This window comes from Dryobates pubescens, chromosome 18 (assembly GCF_014839835.1).
Source record: "Dryobates pubescens isolate bDryPub1 chromosome 18, bDryPub1.pri, whole genome shotgun sequence".
NCBI lineage: Eukaryota > Metazoa > Chordata > Aves > Piciformes > Picidae > Dryobates > Dryobates pubescens.
Genome location: NC_071629.1, coordinates 3,161,220 through 3,179,794, shown reverse-complemented (window position 1 = coordinate 3,179,794; position 18,575 = coordinate 3,161,220). Strand labels below are relative to the sequence as shown.

The window sequence follows — 18,575 nt, the reverse complement described above, 5'->3', positions numbered from 1 at the left end:
TGCACTTGAGTTGCAGCAGCCCCATGCAATGCTCCAGGCTTGGGGAAGAGTGGCTGGAAAGCTGCCTGCTGGAAAAGGGCCCCGGGGGTGTTGATCAACAGCTGGCTGAGTATGAGTCACCCTGTGCCCAAGTGGACCAGAAGGCCAAACAGCATCCTGGCTTGGATCAGCAGCACTGTGACCAGCAGGACTAGAGAGGTGATTGTCTCCCTGTACTCAGCACTGGTGAGGGTGCATCTCAAATGCTGGGTTCAGTTTCGGACCCCTCATTCCAAGAAGGACACTGAGGTGCTGGAGCATGCCCAGAGAAGGGCAATGAAGCTGGTGAAGGGTCCAGAGCACAAATCTTCTGGAGAGTGACTGAGGGAACTGAAGTTGTTTAGCCTAGAGAAAAGGAGGCTGAGGGGAGACCTTCTTGCCCTCTGTGATTTCCTGAAAGGAGGTTGGAGCCAGGTGGAGGTCAGCAGGCTTACCTCAGTTGAAGCCCCCCAAAACAATGCTGCTGTGCAGCTGGAAGAGTTTCTCTGGCTCAGACCCCCATGGAGCTGTGCCAAGGCACATGCTGGTGCAAGAAAGAGCTAATACATGCTCAGAAACAAACCTTTGACGTTTCAGGAGGTGTTTCTCCCTAACACTGATTTGCACAGGGGGCCTGCATGAGTCCCAGCAAGAAGCTGTGTTTCCTGATGGTCCCTCCTGGATAACTGTCCCCTGACCAGGAGTTGAGGGCTGAGAGCAGCCTGGGCAGAGCCTATGGATTAGGAGGGGCAGGATTTTGATGCTGCAAAGGTTTGGATGTTTGAGTTTCAGGCTGCTGCCAGGCAGCACCCAGAGACATGAGGCTGCTTCAAGTGCAAAGTTCATCCTTAATCAAACAGGGCTCCTGGTGGGGCTGTTTGCAGACATCACATGAAGAGAGGAGAGAACTGTGCTGCTGTCACTCCTCCTGGGGCTGCAGGGGCATGAAACCCAGCGTGAGCAGAGAGTTAAGCAGCAGTCAGGCACCCCCTCTTCTAAATCAAGCACAGATCCTTCCTTTTGAGAGAGGCCAAGTCTGACACCTCTCTGAATCTGAAACACCTCGCCCAGCATGCAGCAGTTGGAAGCTTTATTTGCATTCACTGCTTCTCTGTGCTCAGGCTTTCAGGCTGTCTACAAAAAGCATGCATGGTGCAAGGTTTGGTGGCTCTTCTAGTAACAGCTCTGGTGCTGCCAGCCCTTTCTTGCAGGGTTTTAACTCCTCCCTTGCCCAGCTGCTGGGATCTTCTGTTTCATGTGTGTGGAAAGCCAGTGTGTGAAAGGCTTGCTCCCATCCTGGGGAATGGTAACCCCCTGCACCAATACAGGTTAGGGGCTGACCTGCTGGAAAGCAGCTCTGTGGAGAAAGAGAGTCCTAGTAGGCAAAAAAGTTCACCCTGAGCCAGCAATGTGCACTTGTGGGCAAGGCAGCCAGTGGTCTCCTGGGGAGCATGAAGAAGAGTGTGGCCAGCAGGTTGAGGGAGGTTCTCCTTCCTTTCTACTCTGCCCTGGTGAGGCCACATCTGTGTACGGTGTTCAGTTCTGGGCTCCCTAGTTAAGAGAGGCAGAGAGCTACTGAAGAGTCCAGGGGAAGCTACAGAGAAAGATGTAGTTCAGTGAGTTAGTCCTTATTTGGGTTAAAACCTTGAAATAATGTTCTGTATTGCTTCTTGGCTTCTAGACTTCTAACAGGCAGTGGCTGCTGTGAAGAGTGTTGGCATCCTGACTTCTGCAGAACTTGATTTGGCAGTGGTGACTCTCAGAATTCATCAAAACATCTAAAGCAGGCTGTAGAGGGATGTTTAATTCCTTTTCTGCTTTGTTTTTGTGAGGACACAGATACCCTGACTAGAGGCCTACTGGATCTTCTCTCCACAGCCATCCAGAGCACTCTTGTGCTTTGTGTGCATTTGGTTGGTGGGCTTGTGGCTGAGCTGGGCTCAGAGAATGATTTTGATGCTCTGGAACAAAATCTGAAGTTCCTTAGATGATACTTTCATACATTGTCTTCAGGTGTTGCCTCTGACAAGCTGTTCTGTGTCAGAAACCCAGTAGCACCACAATAGTCCTCTGACAGGAGGCTACAGCAGGATGAATGGCTCCCCCCCCCAATCCCTTAGTGCTTGGATATTATTTATTAAGAGCAGAATTTGACTTAAGCTGTGGTAATAAGTTGATCCTTAAGGTGCCTTCATAGAAAGTAAACTTGAAACACATTAAAAAGTAATCAAGGCTTCATTAGGCACTGCTGCTGCTGCAGTTTGCCAGAAGCTGAGAAGATATAAATAAGGAAATGTTGCTTGTCCTCCTACTTGACTAATGGGTAAAGGAATCTGCTTTGGCTGCTGCTGGGGTAAAGGAATCTGCTTTGGCTGCTGCTGGGGTAAAGGAGCTAAACCGACACTGGATGTGCTGCAGCAAGGCAGTTCTGACCTATCCATGGCCTTTCAGTATCTTTCTTACTAGGGTTTGGCTGTAAGAGAGTGTCAGCAGAAGTGGGTGTGTGGCAGTGCTGTGTCACAGACCAAGTGTCCCTCAGCAGTCCTGCTGCAGCGCTGGGCTGGGGTCCCGCTGCGTTCCCGTGACGAGCCGCCGCCTGCCGCGCAGGGTTTGTGAGCGTCACACCGTGCACCGCTCACACAGCTGAACTTACCAATGTCTAAAGGGTGGGTGTCCAGAGGGGGGGGGCAGAGTCTTCTCAGTGGTGCCCAGCAACAGCACAAGGCCACAAGGTGGTCTCGAGCCTTCTCTTCCCCAGCTCTCTCATCCTGCCCTGACAGTGGGAGGGTTCCAGCCCTTGGAGCGTTCACTTGTTGGATGCAGGAGGATCTCCTGACTTGGGTTTTGTTTGTGTGGGATTTAGCAAATTCTTAGGCCTGGGGCTGTTGCCTGAGTGCACTTACAATGGCATTATAATCCATAAGAGAGCCTTTTCTTTCTATTCTCATGAATCAGCTTTTCCATTTATGTAACAGTCTACAGTTTCTGGAGCAAGTTGTGGTCATGTTCTGTGAAGTGCAGACTTAGTCCTTTGTTCTGGCTCTCTTCTTGGCTGATGCTGCAATACCTGATCTGTGGTGTGGTACCTTATGCCTGGGTAATGCCTCATTGCAGGCATTCCAGACGAGATGCAGCTCCAGCTTAGGTTGCAAAACTCTTTCAGCAGTCTGGATTTTCCCACCAGCCTTGCTCTCAAGGGGTGGTCCTCTTGCATCCTTGAACTCCAGAACTTTTCCCTGATTTTAAAAGGTGTCTTCCAGAACCAGACAATGAGAAAAAGGGACCTGGCTGCTGCTTGCACAGCAGGCCCTGTTCCCTCCTGCCCTGGTTCTCAGGCTGGCACATGGTGCTGATGCAGCCAGGGTGGGTGGGTGCCCAGTGGTGAGAAGCACATCCAGATAAAGCACTCTCAAGTTGTTGAGAGCAAACCACATCAAGAGAGGATTCAGTAGCAGCTATGCAGGATGCATGTTGATATGCTATAGACTTTCTCAAAGAATTCTGGTGGGAGAGAGTAAAAGTACATGTGGAGCCCATCTGGACACTGCCTAGTTCTAACAAAAAACCCCAAAGGATCATGAGCACAGCGTGTGCCTCCTGTGTTTGATTTAGGTCACATAAGTTCATGGTGGTTTTGATGTGTTTGTCCTCAATCTCCTTCCTCACAGACCAGAAACCAAGCATTGAGGGACAGACTGATGACATTAGTGCATGTAATGCTGGCCAGAACAAAGAAGTGGTTTGAGTTCTGTAATGATAATTGCTAAGGTCTAAAAATAGGCAGAGAGAAATAAGAGTGAGAACTGAATCTCTGGGAGTCACCTCAGAGACAGCCCACAAAGCTCAGCTCAGGCAGGTCGTTGCTGGAGGTGCCTACAAGTTCCTTACCCTTTGTCTGCAGTGGGTGATGGCCACCAGAAGCACCAGAACTGGCACCTCTGAGTTTCAAGGTAATCTGGGTGAGGTGGGAAGAGCTCCCTAGGAGCTAAAACAATAAAAACCACTTTATGCAAAATCTGCCTTCTGGAATGTTACTGGAAACCCAGAAGAAAGCTCTGGTGGAGGCCAGGACTGAGCCTGCTTGGAGATGTTTTGTCTCTGAAGGGAGTCCTGGGGGTGGAGAAGAGGCTGAAGGAGGCCATCAGGAATGCCTGACATTTAAACACATAGCTGAGCTGCCTGCTCTGGAACTCCTACAAATTATGTTGCACTGGGAGGCATTATTAGCAGTGTGTTGCAGCTGATTTGCAAGTGTTAGCTTCTGCATTAGCAACTTGAATGAGGAAGGCATTGTCATTTGGGGAATGTAAAAACAACCCAACCCCCCACCACCAACAACCCAAAGCACCCCAAAAGCCTCAACACTTCTTAATTCCAAAGAGTGGCTGTGAATTTACAGGCTCACACAATCGTTTAGGTTGGAAGAGACCTTTAAAGGTCGTGTGGTCCAACCTCCCTGCAGTCAGCAGGGACATCTTCAGCTAGATAAGGCTGCTCAGAGCCCTGTCCAACCTGATCTGCAATGTTTCCAGGGATCAAACATCTGCCACCTCTCTGGGCAACCTGGGCCAGTGGCTCACCACCCTCAGTGTAAAAAATTCCTTCCTTCTGTCTGGTCTAAGTCTCCCTTCTTTTAGTTTAAAACCATCACCTCTTGTGCTCTCACAGGCCCTCCCCAAAAATCTGTCCCCATCTTTCTCACAGGTCCCTTTGAGTACTGAAAGGTCACAAGAAGGTCTCCCTGGAGCCTTCTCTTCCCCAGGCTGAACAGCCCCAACTCTCCCAGCTTGTCCTCACAGCAGAGGGATTCCAGCCCTCCCAGCATTGCTGTGGCCTCCTCTGGCCCTACTCCAACAGCTCCATGTCTCTGCTGTGCTGAGGACTCCAGAGCTGGACCCAGCACTGCAGAGGGAGTCTCAGCAGAGCAGAAGGGCAGAATCCCCTCCCCTGACCTGCTGCCCACGCTGCTGGGGATGCAGCCCAGGAGAGGGTTGGCTTCTGGGCTGGGAGTGCACATCGCTGGCTCATGTCCAGCTTTTCACTCACCAGAGCTCCCAAGTCCTTCTCCACAGGGCTGCTCTCCAGCCCTTCATACCCCTTGATACCAGAGATTGGCCTGACCCAGTTGCAGCACCTTGCCCTTGGCTTTGTTGAACCTCTTGAGGTTCACAAATTCCTACACTGTTAGGCAGCCAGCAGAGTTGGTCAGGCCCTAAAGCCAGGGGTGAGCAGCTCAGCCTGTGGGACACCCTGCAGCAAGTTAATTTGCTTTGGCAGCAGCCCAGCATTCCTTGTGCTGCCCCAGTGCCTCCCAAGAAAGCCACTTTCTGGGTATTACCTCCTGGGCTGCAGTGAGCAAGGGGGCAGCAGGGCTGGCTGCCACCAGGGCTTGCTGCACATTCCTTATGCTGCGCTTGCCCCATTTGCTGTTCAGATTTGACTTTATCAAGCTTCAGAAGGTGCTGAACCGTTTGAAGATCTGATGGTTACAAAGCTGCCTACAAACAGCAGCAGCAGCTGGGGATTTGAGCTTTCTTCACCTTTCTGCACAAAGCTGATATCCCCTGTGATTCACAGAATTGCTCCCCTAACGAGGCAGAAGCTCGTTGGAAATGAGGAGTGTCAGAACACACAACCGCTTGAAAGACAATCAGAGAATTGTTCAGGTTGGAAAAGACCCTTTAAGATTTTAGTTGTTTTGCTTTGTCTAGAACCTGGAGGGCTGGAGTTGGAAGTGGTGACAAACCCTTTCAAAGCTGGTTTTGTCCTTAAGCTAACCCAGGAAGCGTGTGAGATCAATAGCTGCGGGGCGGGGGGCAAGAGGATGGGGCCAGGCTCTTCTCAGTGGTGCCCAGTGACAGGAGAAAGGGTACCGGGCACAAACTGGGACACAGGAAGTTCCATCTGAACATGAGGAGAAACTTCTTTCCTGTGAGGTTGCTGTAGGACTGGACCAGGCTGCCCAGAGAGCTTGTGGAGTCTCCTCTAGAGAGATTCCAAATCTGGGCATTGTGATCAGGCAGGCTGCGGCGGGTGACCCTGCTTTAGCAGGGGGTTGACTACCTGATCTTCAGAGGTGCCCCTTCCAACCCCACCACGCTGGGATTCTGTGATCTAGATGCACTGTAAGGTGTTGCTTCTCTGCTGTCCCTCTGCTGGCTCTTGGCAGGGATGTCGGGAGAGGCAGCTCAGGCATTCAGCAGGAGCCAGATGCTGTAAGCAGTGGCTGGGAGCTATAACCATGATGCAATCATGGCTGGGGACTTTGTAGGAAAGCTCTTTCAAGTTCTTTCAAATTCTCACAACAGTGCATGAGCCGTTTAGTTACATCTTAAGGGGGGGATGGAAGTCACTCTGTGTGCTTGCCCTGCATGGGGTCAGGACACAGGACCCAAAGAAAAGGCAGAGGACAGCCTGTGCCGAGTCCCAGGAGGACAGAGCTGCAGCAACAGCAGCAGGAACTCTGCGGTGTGATCGAAACAGCAGCACTCAAACTGTAAACTTTACTTCAGGTTCCAGTGGTCCATAAATAGATTTCCAAAACATGTCTATTGTACAGCAAGGAATTTATTTATAAACTGGGACAGTAACAAGACTCCCAAACCCCCAAACTCCCTCTTTGCCAGCAGTGCAAACTAGTTTGTTCTTTTGTGTGTGTCTGCCTGTGTCTACCAAACAAGACAGAAACTCCTTTGAAGTTCATTTCAGTGAGTGATTTAAAACAACTGTTTCCTTGCAGCAGAGTAGTGTTGAGAGAGTTTCACAGTCCAGGTCAGAGCTGGGGCTCAGGAGTATTGCCTGCTGGCTGGACCAAGGTCCTGCAGCATCACCCCTGCCTCCTCTCTGGTTATTGTCTTTTAGTTGAGCTCTTTATTTATTTTTTTTCCCCTCTTTCCAAAGAGTAAAAATTTGGAGGAGGGAAAAAAAATTACTGCCTCTAAAAAGTTGCAGCTTTTTCTGCCAAGTTTTCTGCCTGCTGTCTGGGTGAAGCTCCATTTTCGATGGACTGCAATTCACAGAATAACTAAGGCCAGAAGAGACCTCTGAGATCATTGAGTCCAACCATTAACCCAGAACTGCCACTGCTAAACCGTGTCCCTCAGCAGCACGTCTCCATGGCTTTTGAATCCCTCCAGGGATGGTGATTCCACCACTTCCACTCATAATCTTCGCTCTTTCAGTGAAGATATTTTTCCTAATAGCCAACCTAAACCTCTCCTGCTGCAACTTCAGGCTGTTTCCTCTCATCCTGTCACTTGTTCCTTGAGAGAAGAGACTGACCCCCACCTCTTTCAGGTTGTTGTAGAGGGCAAGGAGGTCTTCCCTAAGCCTCCTTCCATCAAGGCCGAGCAACCCCTGGTTCCCTTAGCTACTCCTGCTGAGCAGACTTGGTCTCCAGAGCCTTCACCAATGGTTACATGTTTCCTTTAAACCTCAGCAGAGGGTATAATGTTTCCACTCCACTGAGTAGTTGTGGCTGGCAGTGCCCCAAGAAGCATGGGTTGGTATGCTCAGCCTGAGAAAGCAGGTGTGTTTTTGGGGGGTTGTGGGTGAAGGCACCTTTGGACACGCCTGGCTTTCACAAGGACATCATTTCCCCAAGCAGGGCAGTGGTGAGCTCCAGTAGCATGCAGCCCTTCCCCTCAGCAGCTGACTTCAGCTGCTCTCCACCACAACCCTCCTCCTTCCATCCCTCTATCTGCATCCCACCTCCAGCCCCGGGCTTTCCTTGTCTTCATCCATCCATTTTGCTCATTCCCATCTGCTCATGCCTGCAGCCTCTTCCTTTCCTATCTCCCCATCCCTGTCCTTGAGTCTTCTGTTGTGCTTTTGTGTCTACCCACAGGTCCTTCTGCTTCTTCAGCACAGGTCCCCCAGCCTCAGGACCTTGTCTCAGTAACATTGCTCTCAGCTCAGTGGTTCCTGTGCCCATTCCCAGCTCTCTGCTGTGCTCTGTGCCCTGGAAGATGTGTCAGGAGCACTCAGTATAAACAAGGCTTTTTGTGTTTGCAAACCACAGTTAGCTGCAGCTAACGGGCCAAAATAGCTTGGGACATGGCAGTTGTTTGCACAGGATGAGGTGCAGTATCTGGAAAGGGGCTGGCTGGTGTCTGGGGTTGGTTAGGCAACTGGGAAAGGTTTTTTGGGCAGGGAGTGCTGCCTGCTGACAGCCGTGGCCCAGTGACAGGCTTCTCGCTCCTTCCCAAACATGGGCAGCAGGAACCATCTCCAGCCTCTTGTCCTGAGGAGAACATGTGCCCTTTGGAGTAAGACAAAATACCCTGAAGCAGCAGCAGACATCTCTGGTTCTATTTTAAGCACTTCCTGTGGTATTCCAGTGCCTAAGCTTAAAAGTTCAAAAGTCTTCTAAAATCCAATGCCATAAACCAAGGAGACCTGGCAGCTCGGAGCCTGCTCTGCCCAGCGCCTGGAGCCATGGTCCTCGGGAGCTTTTCATGCTCTTGTCTAAGTGCTTCTCACCATGGCCAGAGGAGTGTTCTGAGGAGCTGGGATCAAGATGTCACCTCATAATCTTCCAACTTGCTTTTTTTCCCTTAGGCCCTGAGCACAGGGTTTCAAAAGCAATGCTCCTCGTGTGTCAGCACCGGCTCCCTGCCTCTCTTTGCAGTTCTCTAGAGAATTCCCTCCCCTGACCACAGACAGACTGAGCAGCAGAGAGACCAAACTGCTGTGCTTGCCTTCCAGATGGTGCCTTTTCTAGCAGAACAGATTCACTTCCAGCTCTGCAGGCTCTTCACAAAGAGGCAGAGAGCGTTGTCTCTCTTTGGAGCCACAGTCCTAGACTTGGGAATTGGTTTTGTGCTGCCTGTAGCTGAATAAACAACCCAGAGACTGTCCTTGCTCCACAAAGATGGGAGAATGAGTGAGAACAGAGTAAAATGGGCAGTGTGGCAGGGGACAGAGAGGTGTTTTGCATGTATCTGTCTAACAGGGAAACACTTTCATTTCATCATATGAAACAATGTCCAGATAGAGTAGTCAGGGGCATGTTCTTTATGGTGAAGAAGCTTCTTAATGCCTGAGATAGTCCAGCCCTGTCAGACTTTGAGCTCTTGTTTTATGTGGTAGTTTAATAGTAGATTGGGGGGGAAAAAAACAACACCCTTTGGTTTCTTTTATCCCTTAAGAATTCTGGGCCATCTCAAAGAGTATTCTCACTAAGCAGCAGATTCTGGACAAGTTAAGGACCCGAGACTAGCAAAAACTAACTGGATCTGTAATTTACTGGTGATGGGAAGTGATTAACTGAAACAGAACTAGTTTGGAGGAAAAAAATATCCATGTATTCCCATGCCCTTATGTTGCCTCAAGACACTGACCACTGACAGAGGAGTCTACAAAGACCCTTCCCTTGTTTTAGTCCCCCAGAAACAGTTCATGAAGGAGGTGCTTGCTTTTTTTCTCCTCAGAGCTGTATGCCACCATGGAGGAAAACTTCCCCTGACTGCTCTCTCCTGCTGTGACCCCTGTTTTTAAGGCAGGCAAGGAAATCTCTTACCAGTGGATTCAAGTCTGCTGAGAAATGTTTTTCTATACAGCCTGTAACATGAATTGTTTCCTCGGGGTGGTATTAACTTGTCTACTTCTATTTATTTTTAGCTGTGATGAAAATTAGTTAAAGCCCAGCAATGTTCTTCTGTTTAAGGGTAGAAGAATGCTCACTAATGGAGTTCAGCAGCTCCTCTGTAGACATGTGAGGAGGATTTACATTGGCTCCTGCAGCCCTGAGCCCACAGCTGCCCTGCTGAAGCTGGGAGCATTTCTTTCCCCTGTTGGGAGGGCAGGGCTGGTCCCTTTGCACGACACACATTCAGAGGACATCTATTTATCCAGGGTTTTTAAAAACAAACCACCCCACCCAAGATCTAGTTTAACCTGGAGTGGTTCCCTATTCTGGGTTGTCACACAGCCAGCAGCGATGGCTCCAAAAGAGCTGCTGAAGAGCAAGTCAATGTATGCTTAACGGCTTGTGAGGCATAGCTGTCTCTTCTTTGGAGACACCAGGCTCTGCCCTCCCAAACCGCACCCTCCCAGGGCAGCACTTGTCCTACACTAAAGCCTTGCAGCCTCCCTTAGCCCTTGGTGCAGCTCTGTGCCCCGTGGGTGCAGAGCCAGGGATGCAGGCTCCATATTTGGCTCTCGGCTTGGCTGTGCCCTGACCTCAGCTCTGCTCGCTGGGAGCTGCCTCTTTTCCCTTGGCCGTATATGGAGAGGCTGCTCGGGGGAGCTGCTGGCTGACCTGAATTAGAAGCAGTGCAACATCTGGCTGAAGTGCTGCTTTTGCTGCAACTCAGCTAATTAGGTTAAAGCCAGACTTTGGACTGGTTTTAGAGCGCAGGGAATAATTGGAACTGACCAAATTTCCCATTCAGTCCTGGGTTTTTATTGTTTGCCAGGATGCAGATGGTTATCGTTGCCTTGATCGTGATAAAGTCGTGCCAAGGAAGAGCAGAGCATAAGCAGAACATCTCTTATCAGGGAGCCAATAATTCATATGTGACAGTCATTAAAAACACCCTTGCTGTAAAAAGCCAGCACAGGCTTTGCCACACAGATTCTGCTCTTCACTTTGGTGATGTGTGAGTTCACAGACGATGGGCTGCATCGGGGGGGGGGGACCTCATCCAGCAGCCCCTCAAGATGTCTCCTTGAGACAGCAAGGATGGGGATGCAGGGTTGCAGCTCTTCAGAGACTATACTTGTTGCCACTGAAACACAGAGCAGAGCAGAAGATGGGGTTTTGTCCAAAGAGATGTAGAATCATTTTGATTGGAAAAGACCTTTAAGATCATTGAGTCCAACCGTTAGCCCAGTGCTGCCAGGTCACAACTAAACCATGTCCCTCAGCACCACATCTGCACCACATCCCCTCTAGGGATTGGAGTTTCAGTACTTCCCTGGGCAGTCTATTCCAGGCCTTGACTAGCGTTTCAGTGAAAAAATTGTTCCTAACATCCAACCTAAACCTTCTGTGGGCAACTTGAGGCCATAACATGAGCCAAAATTGCTTTGGGATCTTACTGTTCATCATGACTCAATGAGGTCTCCATCAGGAAGTCCCTGCAGTGAGGTGCGTAGGACACAAAACATGGACTCCAGGAAGGGTAGATTCAGCCTGTGCTCCCAGGAGCTTGAAGGAAACTGGTTGTACCTCAAATATCCCTGCACTTCTTCACTGCACTTGAAGAAACAACATTCCCCTGAGTTAATTGTAAGGCCTGGCCAGCAGAGACTCTGCTCACACCTCTGGTTTTGGTTGGAGACTCTAGAAGTTCACAGCTTAGATGTGTATAGGGAGAGTGTCTTTAGACTTGAGCCTTTTCAGTTACATAGGAGCCAAATCAAGTCTCAGATGGGAATCTTTAGAAGATATTTCTTTAGAATTTCCTTACCCCTTCCATCTCCATCCTGCCTTGCCCCCCTGGCATTGCCACAGCAGGAAAAAGGGGTTGACTGATTGTTTCTTTGTTTGCTTTCTCTCCTCCTCTCCCTCTTTTGTGACAGATTAAAAAGCAGCAACAAGACGTGCTAGGCTTCTTGGAAGCCAACAAAATTGAGTTTGAGGAAAAGGATATCGCTGCCAACGAGGAGAATCGGAAATGGATGCGGGAGAACGTCCCTGAGGACAGCCGGCCGGCGAGCGGCAACCCCCTGCCGCCCCGGCTCTTCAACGACAGCCGCTACCTGGGGGTAAGGCACAGCTCCAGGGCTCGCCCCGCTCCTCCCACTCTGCTGCTCTGATCAGCCAGGAAGGGCTTGGCCAGCTGTGTGCCAAGTGACAAGTGCCTGGAAAGTCTTAGAAGCCTGCCCACCTACTGAGCTGTTCATGGTGATTGATGCTTGAACATTCCACTTCCACTAGAGAGGAGAGGCTAAAACCTGGACCTCCTGTTTCTCAGATCAGAGAGCCTACCATGACCATGCAGTGTGTATGCTTTTTTTGTCCCCTGAGTTTTTCTGCTCTCCTGGCTCTAAAAGTTTCCAGGGTATTTTAATTCTCATGTTCACCAGGAGCTCACACTTCACAGAAACCTGGCACTGTGGCACCAACCTTACCTTACAAAAGGGAAAACTTTTTCACTGTGAGGATGACAGAACACTGGGACAGGCTGCCCAGAGAGGTTATGGAATCTCCTTCTCTGGGGACATTCAAAACCTGCCTAGATGTGCTCCTGTGTGACCTGCCCTAGGTAATTCTTCCCTGGCAGGGGGATGATCTTTGGAGGTCCCTTCCAACCCCTAATGTTCTGTGATTCTATAGCAAGTTGAGAGGGCTGCTCACTAGATGGGGTATGCTGCTAGATGTGGATCCCAGGCTGCTCTGTAGCTTGCTTCTCTTCCACAGTAAGTGCTTGTGTGGTGTCCTCCATAAAGCATTTTTCTGATCCTTCTGGCTTTGTGTCCTGCTTGCAAAACGAAGGCTGTTGCGGTCCACTTACCCCAGTGCCTTGAACAGATTAGAACTTCAGTTGCAAATACAATTCCTACCCATTAAAATAATAATGCTTGATCAAAAGTAAGTTGCCTGGGAGCATTTCTGCTCAGCAGGCCATGCTTGGGTGATCATTAGATTAACTGTTCCTTTTATTTTTAAAACTGGGTATCTTCTGCAGAGGGCTCACACTGTGAATTCCTCTGGTGCTCTGTGGTGGTTTCTAAGTCGCTTTGCAGTTTGGCTCTCACCTGCAAAGTCTGTAAGGCAGAACCTGCCAGTTCTGGGGAGGCCATCCTGTGGTTACTGAAAGAAATCACTCTTGATGTACCAGGAATTTTTCTTGCTTGAAGGTGAAATAGTCTCCACAATGAGCTAAGGTACCGCTTGGCTCTCAAAAGTTCAGTGGCTGTGGTTGTGGCACGGAAAAAGGTTGACCTGGAACAGCAAGTATAGTGATTGATAGCTGTCTGCAGCTGAAAGCTGAGAGGGGGTGGTCACAAAGAGTTGGTCAGTTAACTCTCTTCAAAACCAACCACACAAGAAGAGGCAAATAGTTCTTCTGTACCAGCAGGAAATACATTTGCAGCTGTATCACCTTTGTCCCTTGGTGTATGGAGCTTTTGGGACAAGGAGGATGGACCTGAACATGAGGAAAAACTTCTTTGCTGTGGAGGTGCTGCAGCCCTGGAGCAGGCTGCCTGGAGAGATTATGGAGTGCCCTTCTCTGGAGAAAATCCAAACACACCTGGACATTGCAGTCCTGGGCAAGCTGCTGTGGGTGCCCTGCTGATCTCCAGAGGTGCCTTCCAACTCCTACCATGCTGGCATTCTGTAGTTCTGAAGTTGGGTCAATTTGTCTAGACGAATTCAGGTTACTGCAGTTCAGCTTTCAGGAAGGTGAAAGTTAACTCTGTGCCCACACTTGAACCCCTTTATGTCTTTATCTGATCTCTCTGAAGCATGAACTTCCCTGTTTGTTTCATCTGATGCAGCATAACTGCAGAGGAGTGAGCTAACTGACTTTTATTGGCCTGTGCACAGCAGGAAGGCTGTTAGCTGTAGATGCTGGGCAAGCTGGCACGAACCCTGCTCCTTAGTCACAGGCATTCCTTTCCTGGTAGATGCTCCAAAGCAGGCTGCTGGACTATGCACCAGCAAGATAAACACCCCCTTTGTTATCAAGCAGCCCCAGCACAGTCAACAGAAGGACTTCAGGGAGGATTTAACATAATCATACACATTTTTATCTAACCAGCACCTCAATGCTGCATGGGCAGATCGAGCAATAATTTGCCTGATCTCTGGGCAGCTTGAATCCTCTGCTCCCTGTACTCTCTTCTGGCTGCAGCAGCCTCTTTTGAGCGCTGCCCCTGCTCTGAACACGCTGCTGTTTTCAAACAGCACTTGCTCTTTCTTCAGCTTTTGCCTACCAGGCAGCCAGACATGCAGAGCAGCCTGCCCTTAATGGCAGCTTTCTCCCTGCCTTCAGCCCCAGACTGAGCCTGCTCTCAGCTGCTGCCTTGCCTTGAGTTTCTCAGCCGGGGCTCCTGCCTCAAAATATTCCCCAGCAGAGCTAGAGGAAGCTGGTCCTGTTGCTTCAGTTCAGCAGGGAGAGGAGGAATGTGGTAGCACAGCTGTGTGCTGAGTTAGGAAATGGGAGTTGGGGGAAGTGTGTGGCAGCTCGAACAGCAGTGGGCTTGCACAATCCTTCAGGGTTTGGTTGGTTGGTGTTTGGCAGCTGCTGATGCTGAGCCACACTCTGGGGTTTTGCTTGCTCTTTCTGAGCTGAGCTGTGGTGTTTGTGCTCCAGCAACACTGCCTTCTGCCCCCAGTACAAAAAAAAGTCAGAGAAGGAGGCACCGGTGTTTTGTTTATTGTTTAATTGTCTTTACCTTGCTTTTCCTGGGAGGTGCTTGTGTGCATATTTCAAGCAGCTTTAGTGCACTGTGAGTACAATGAACCTGCTTTATTTCCTTTGCAGAGACAAATCATTAACAGGAAACAGGATGGGAAAGGATGTATTTTGCAGGTTTAACCTGGACTTTCAACAGGTCTAAGAGTTAATGTCCGTAGCTGCACAGTTCCCATGCTAATGAGTAATTAGCAATGACATCTGGAGACACTGGTGGTGTTTCTGACAGCAAGGTGTGGGCTCAGCTTGCTTCTTTTAGCAGGGAAATCCCTGCCAGCCCAGCAACAACAACTGCCTTGCTCTGAGGGCTGTCCCTCTGGGAAAGGTGGAAGCAGCTCACAGCAGCATCTTGGTGTGACGGTGAGATTCCCACCTTGTCGCTTCTCAGCCGGTGTGATGTCAGTGCTGACATCTGAGGCAACACTCTGCATTGTGCTCTTGGCCAGAGGCAGCCATTTGCTGGCTGTGGGTGGGTGGCACACCAGATTGAGCTGGGATTGCTTCTGACCTTTCATGCTTCTGTCTTTTGTTCCCCCCGGGCTGCGGTGGCGAAGGACTACGAAGCGTTCTTTGAGGCACGAGAGAACAACGCCGTGTATGCGTTCCTAGGCTTGACTGCACCACCTGGTTCCAAGGTAGGTGTGCATGTTTCTCACCACAACCTCTGGTTTACACCTGGTTCTGCCCACAGCAGGGTTGTAGAATCACGGAATCGTTCAGGTTGGAAAAGATCTTCAAGATCATCAAGTCCAACCATTAACCCAGCAGCGCCAGGGCACCACTAAACCATGGCCCTAAGCTCCGTATCTGCATCCCTGAGCTCCATATCTACATGTGCTTTGAGAACTTCTAGGGATGGTGATGCCACCACTTTCCTGGGCAGCCTGTTCCAGGGCTTGAACTATTATTTCAGTGAAGAAGTTTTTCCTGATGATCCAACCTAAACCTCCCACGGTGCAACTTGAGGCCATTTCCTCTCATCCTGTCACTTGCTGTTTGAGTGAAGAGACCAACCACCAGCTGGCTCCAAGCTTCTTTTAGGGAGTTGTAGGGAGCTAGAAGGTCTCCCTTCAGCCTCCTTTTCTCCAGACTAAACAACCTCAGTTCCCTCAGCCACTTCTCATAGGGTTTGTGCTCTAGAGCCTTCAGCAGCTTCCTTGCCCTTCTCTGGACACGCTCCAGCACCTCAATGTCCTTCTTGGGTGAGGCCCCAAAACTGAATCTAGTCTCACCAGTGCCAGGTACAGGGGGACAATCACTACCCTGCTCCTGCTGGCCACACTATTGCTGATCCAAGCCAGGGTGCTGGTGGCCTTCTTGGCACCCTGGGCACATGCTGGCTCATATTCAGCTACTGTCAGCCAACATCCCCAGGTCCTTTTCTGCCAAGTCTGGAGCATTGCAGGGGGTTGTTGTGACCCAGGTGCAGAACCTGGCACTTGGCCTTGTTGAACCTCATCCCACTGGCCTTGGCTCATCAATCCAGCTTGTCTGGGTCCCTCTGTAGACCACATAAAATATCCTCCATATCTTGCTCTGTGGTTGCCTTAATCAATCCACCTGCTGGTCTGATATTCAGTCCAGAGACTGACTTTCAGGCTTTGTCATCACAGCAACGCTGCTGTTACGTGCTGGTTTGTTGGGATGATGCTGTGTTCCCTGGAGCTTCCTTCCTCCACCTTGTTCTGCCAGGAGAACTCCATGTTTACTGCAGATGCTCCTGTGATATTCTCACTGCATGGCCACCTTGCTCTTTATGAAGTTAATAGGAAAGCTTCTGTTGCTTTGGAAAGAAGAGTGAGGTCAAGTTCTTCACTGGTAATCCTGGCCTGTAACCATTATTAGACTGGATTTTTCTCTCTGTACACTGGCACCAAGTGAAAGAGTAGTTAGTTAATATTTGCACTGAAGAATGCTCAAGAAATTATCACAAAATCAAAGAATTCTTTCACTTCAGTGGAAAAAACCTTAATTTCTGTGACCTTTTGATGAGGTTTTTGCACTGGAAAATACCTCAGAACCAGAGTCACTGTGCTTGAAATGATATGGCCTTGCTTCAGAGTTATTTTTTCCTCCAGCTCATTATCTGAAGCTTTGTTTTCCTTTGCCAATTACAAACTGGGTTGCTGGGTTGCAGATGCAATGGACTGGAATTCTGCTCTTGACACTGATGGGCTAGGACAAGCCTGCTTTACACGTTTCACTTGACAGCAGCAGGATCCTCCAGGTCACTTCCAGCTCCCTTGCTCCATGCCGGCTCCTTTCAGCTAGACTCACAGAAGAGCTGCAGTGTGCACATCACTATGAGACCTCATGTTAAAGGTGGATGGTGATCCACCAGTAGTAAGTGCTGCAGGTTGTGGGTCAGGTTGAAGCAGTTTTGGGAGCCAGACTCTTTTCTGCACTCACGTGAATGGAGTAGTGAGTAAGAAGAGAGTTGCAGAGAGCAAACCCTCTGGTGTGTGCCCCAGCACTGGGAGGCCAGCTGCACACACGACAGAGAGCCATAAACCTACTGAAGCTTCTTAGGACAGCACAGCACAAGAGAATACATAGAATACATAGAATAAACCAGGTTGGAAGAGACCTTCAAGATCATGGCGTCCAACCCATCAACCAATCCAACACCGCCCAAACAACTAACCCACGGCACCAAGCACCCCGTCAAGTCTCCTCCTAAAAACCTCCAGTGATGGCGACTCCACCACCTCCCCAGGTGTGCAGGAGGAGCCAAGGAGTGAAGAAGCAGCCCTGAGACCATGGGATGCAGGAAAACCTTTCCTGGCTGGGATCTGGGAAGCGCAGCGGTGCTGGAAAGCAGTTGCTGCCATAATGAATCAGGTCCTCTGCCTCTGTAGCTTTTTTACTTAACCTGCCCCAGGTTGCAGCAGCAGTCTGCAGGGCTCTGAGTTGCTCTGATTCTGTCCTAAGGGATGCTCTGATTCTGTCCTAAGGGATGCTCTGATTCTGTCCTCAACTAAGGAAAAGGTGTTTTACAAAGGAGGAATGTAATGCAGTTGTGCTCTGCTGGATTTTCATACTGCTGCAGCTCAGGGAGGTGCCTTGGAGCTGATGAAGATAACCTTTGTGTAAGTGACCTTGTACCTACTGCATCCTGCTCTTGGTCTGACTTTTGCTATCCAGCTCACAATTACTTGATGTCAAATCAAGCTGATTGCTGCTGCTAATGACATTGCAACTGCCTGCGTGGCTGCAGGAAGTGGAAGGAGTCTGGGATCGCCCTCTGTGTGATTGCAAGAGGACCTTGACAGTAAACCTCCATTAAATGACATCATGAGAGACTTGGGAAGTTGTTTGTGTCTGAACACACAGGTCCAATGCTTCAGGCAGAAGGGCTCTGAAGTGAGCATGGGGAATGCAAGCAACTGTTCACTGAGCCCTGGTGCTTTGGGCACTGGAGTACAGTTAGACCTAGAAACCTTGGGTTGGCAGTCTTGAATATCTCTACTTCAAGCAATATGGGTGAGTTTTAAAGGGGGAGGATTTAATGAGCTAAAGGCTCTGGTTAATTATTCAAATGCTGAGAGAGCATGGTTGGTGATTTCTTAATAAGGAGAAGTGTGGAAGAAGGACAGCATCAAATCTGACAAGCTGAGCCTTTCCTGGGTAACTTACAGGCCCACACCAAGGAAATGGAGTTTGGCCATCAAGTTAAATAGGATAGAATGTTCTCTGAGTTAGTTGCAGCCATTGTCTGGAGGATGAGGGAAATTCCAGGAGTCCTCTCCAGCTTGCCACTGCCTGTCTTGAAGAGAAGTACACCATCTTGCATTTCCTGGGGGAACAGAAGAGCTAGGTGTCACTTCTGCAGTGTCCAAGGAACAGCTGGAAAGCCAAAAGAACCATCTTCTCTTTCTGCCACTCCAAGAACCACTTGTATTTTAGAGACTATCCATCATCATGCTGCTTTCCAGGCTGTGTGGTTCTTTTGACTCTTTCCTTCATTCTCCACCTGCTTTTGTGCCGTGGCTGACCGGGATGCCCTGACAGGAGCAGTGTGACCGGGTGCTGACATCCCAGCACCGTGCGGCCGGGGAGCTGCTGGCCCTGGCCAGGGATCCCAGCGAGGCTGTTCCCAAACGGAGCTTGGGCAGAGAGCCAGGAAAACCAAGTGATCCACCACAGCTGAGAGAAGGGAGCTCTGTCTGGTACTTCCTGCCCTGCAGC

General features: G+C 49.9%; 1 protein-coding gene across 1 annotated transcript in view; it reads left to right on the top strand.

Moving 5' to 3' along the window:
• Positions 1-18,575, top strand: part of SH3BGRL (SH3 domain binding glutamate rich protein like) — a 121,701-nt gene that overhangs the window by 14,379 nt on the left and 88,747 nt on the right. The window contains exons 2-3 of the mRNA XM_054169315.1: positions 11,545-11,730; positions 14,942-15,022. Of these exons, the coding sequence (XP_054025290.1) occupies positions 11,545-11,730; positions 14,942-15,022 (267 nt within the window). The remainder of the gene's footprint in view (positions 1-11,544; positions 11,731-14,941; positions 15,023-18,575) is intronic.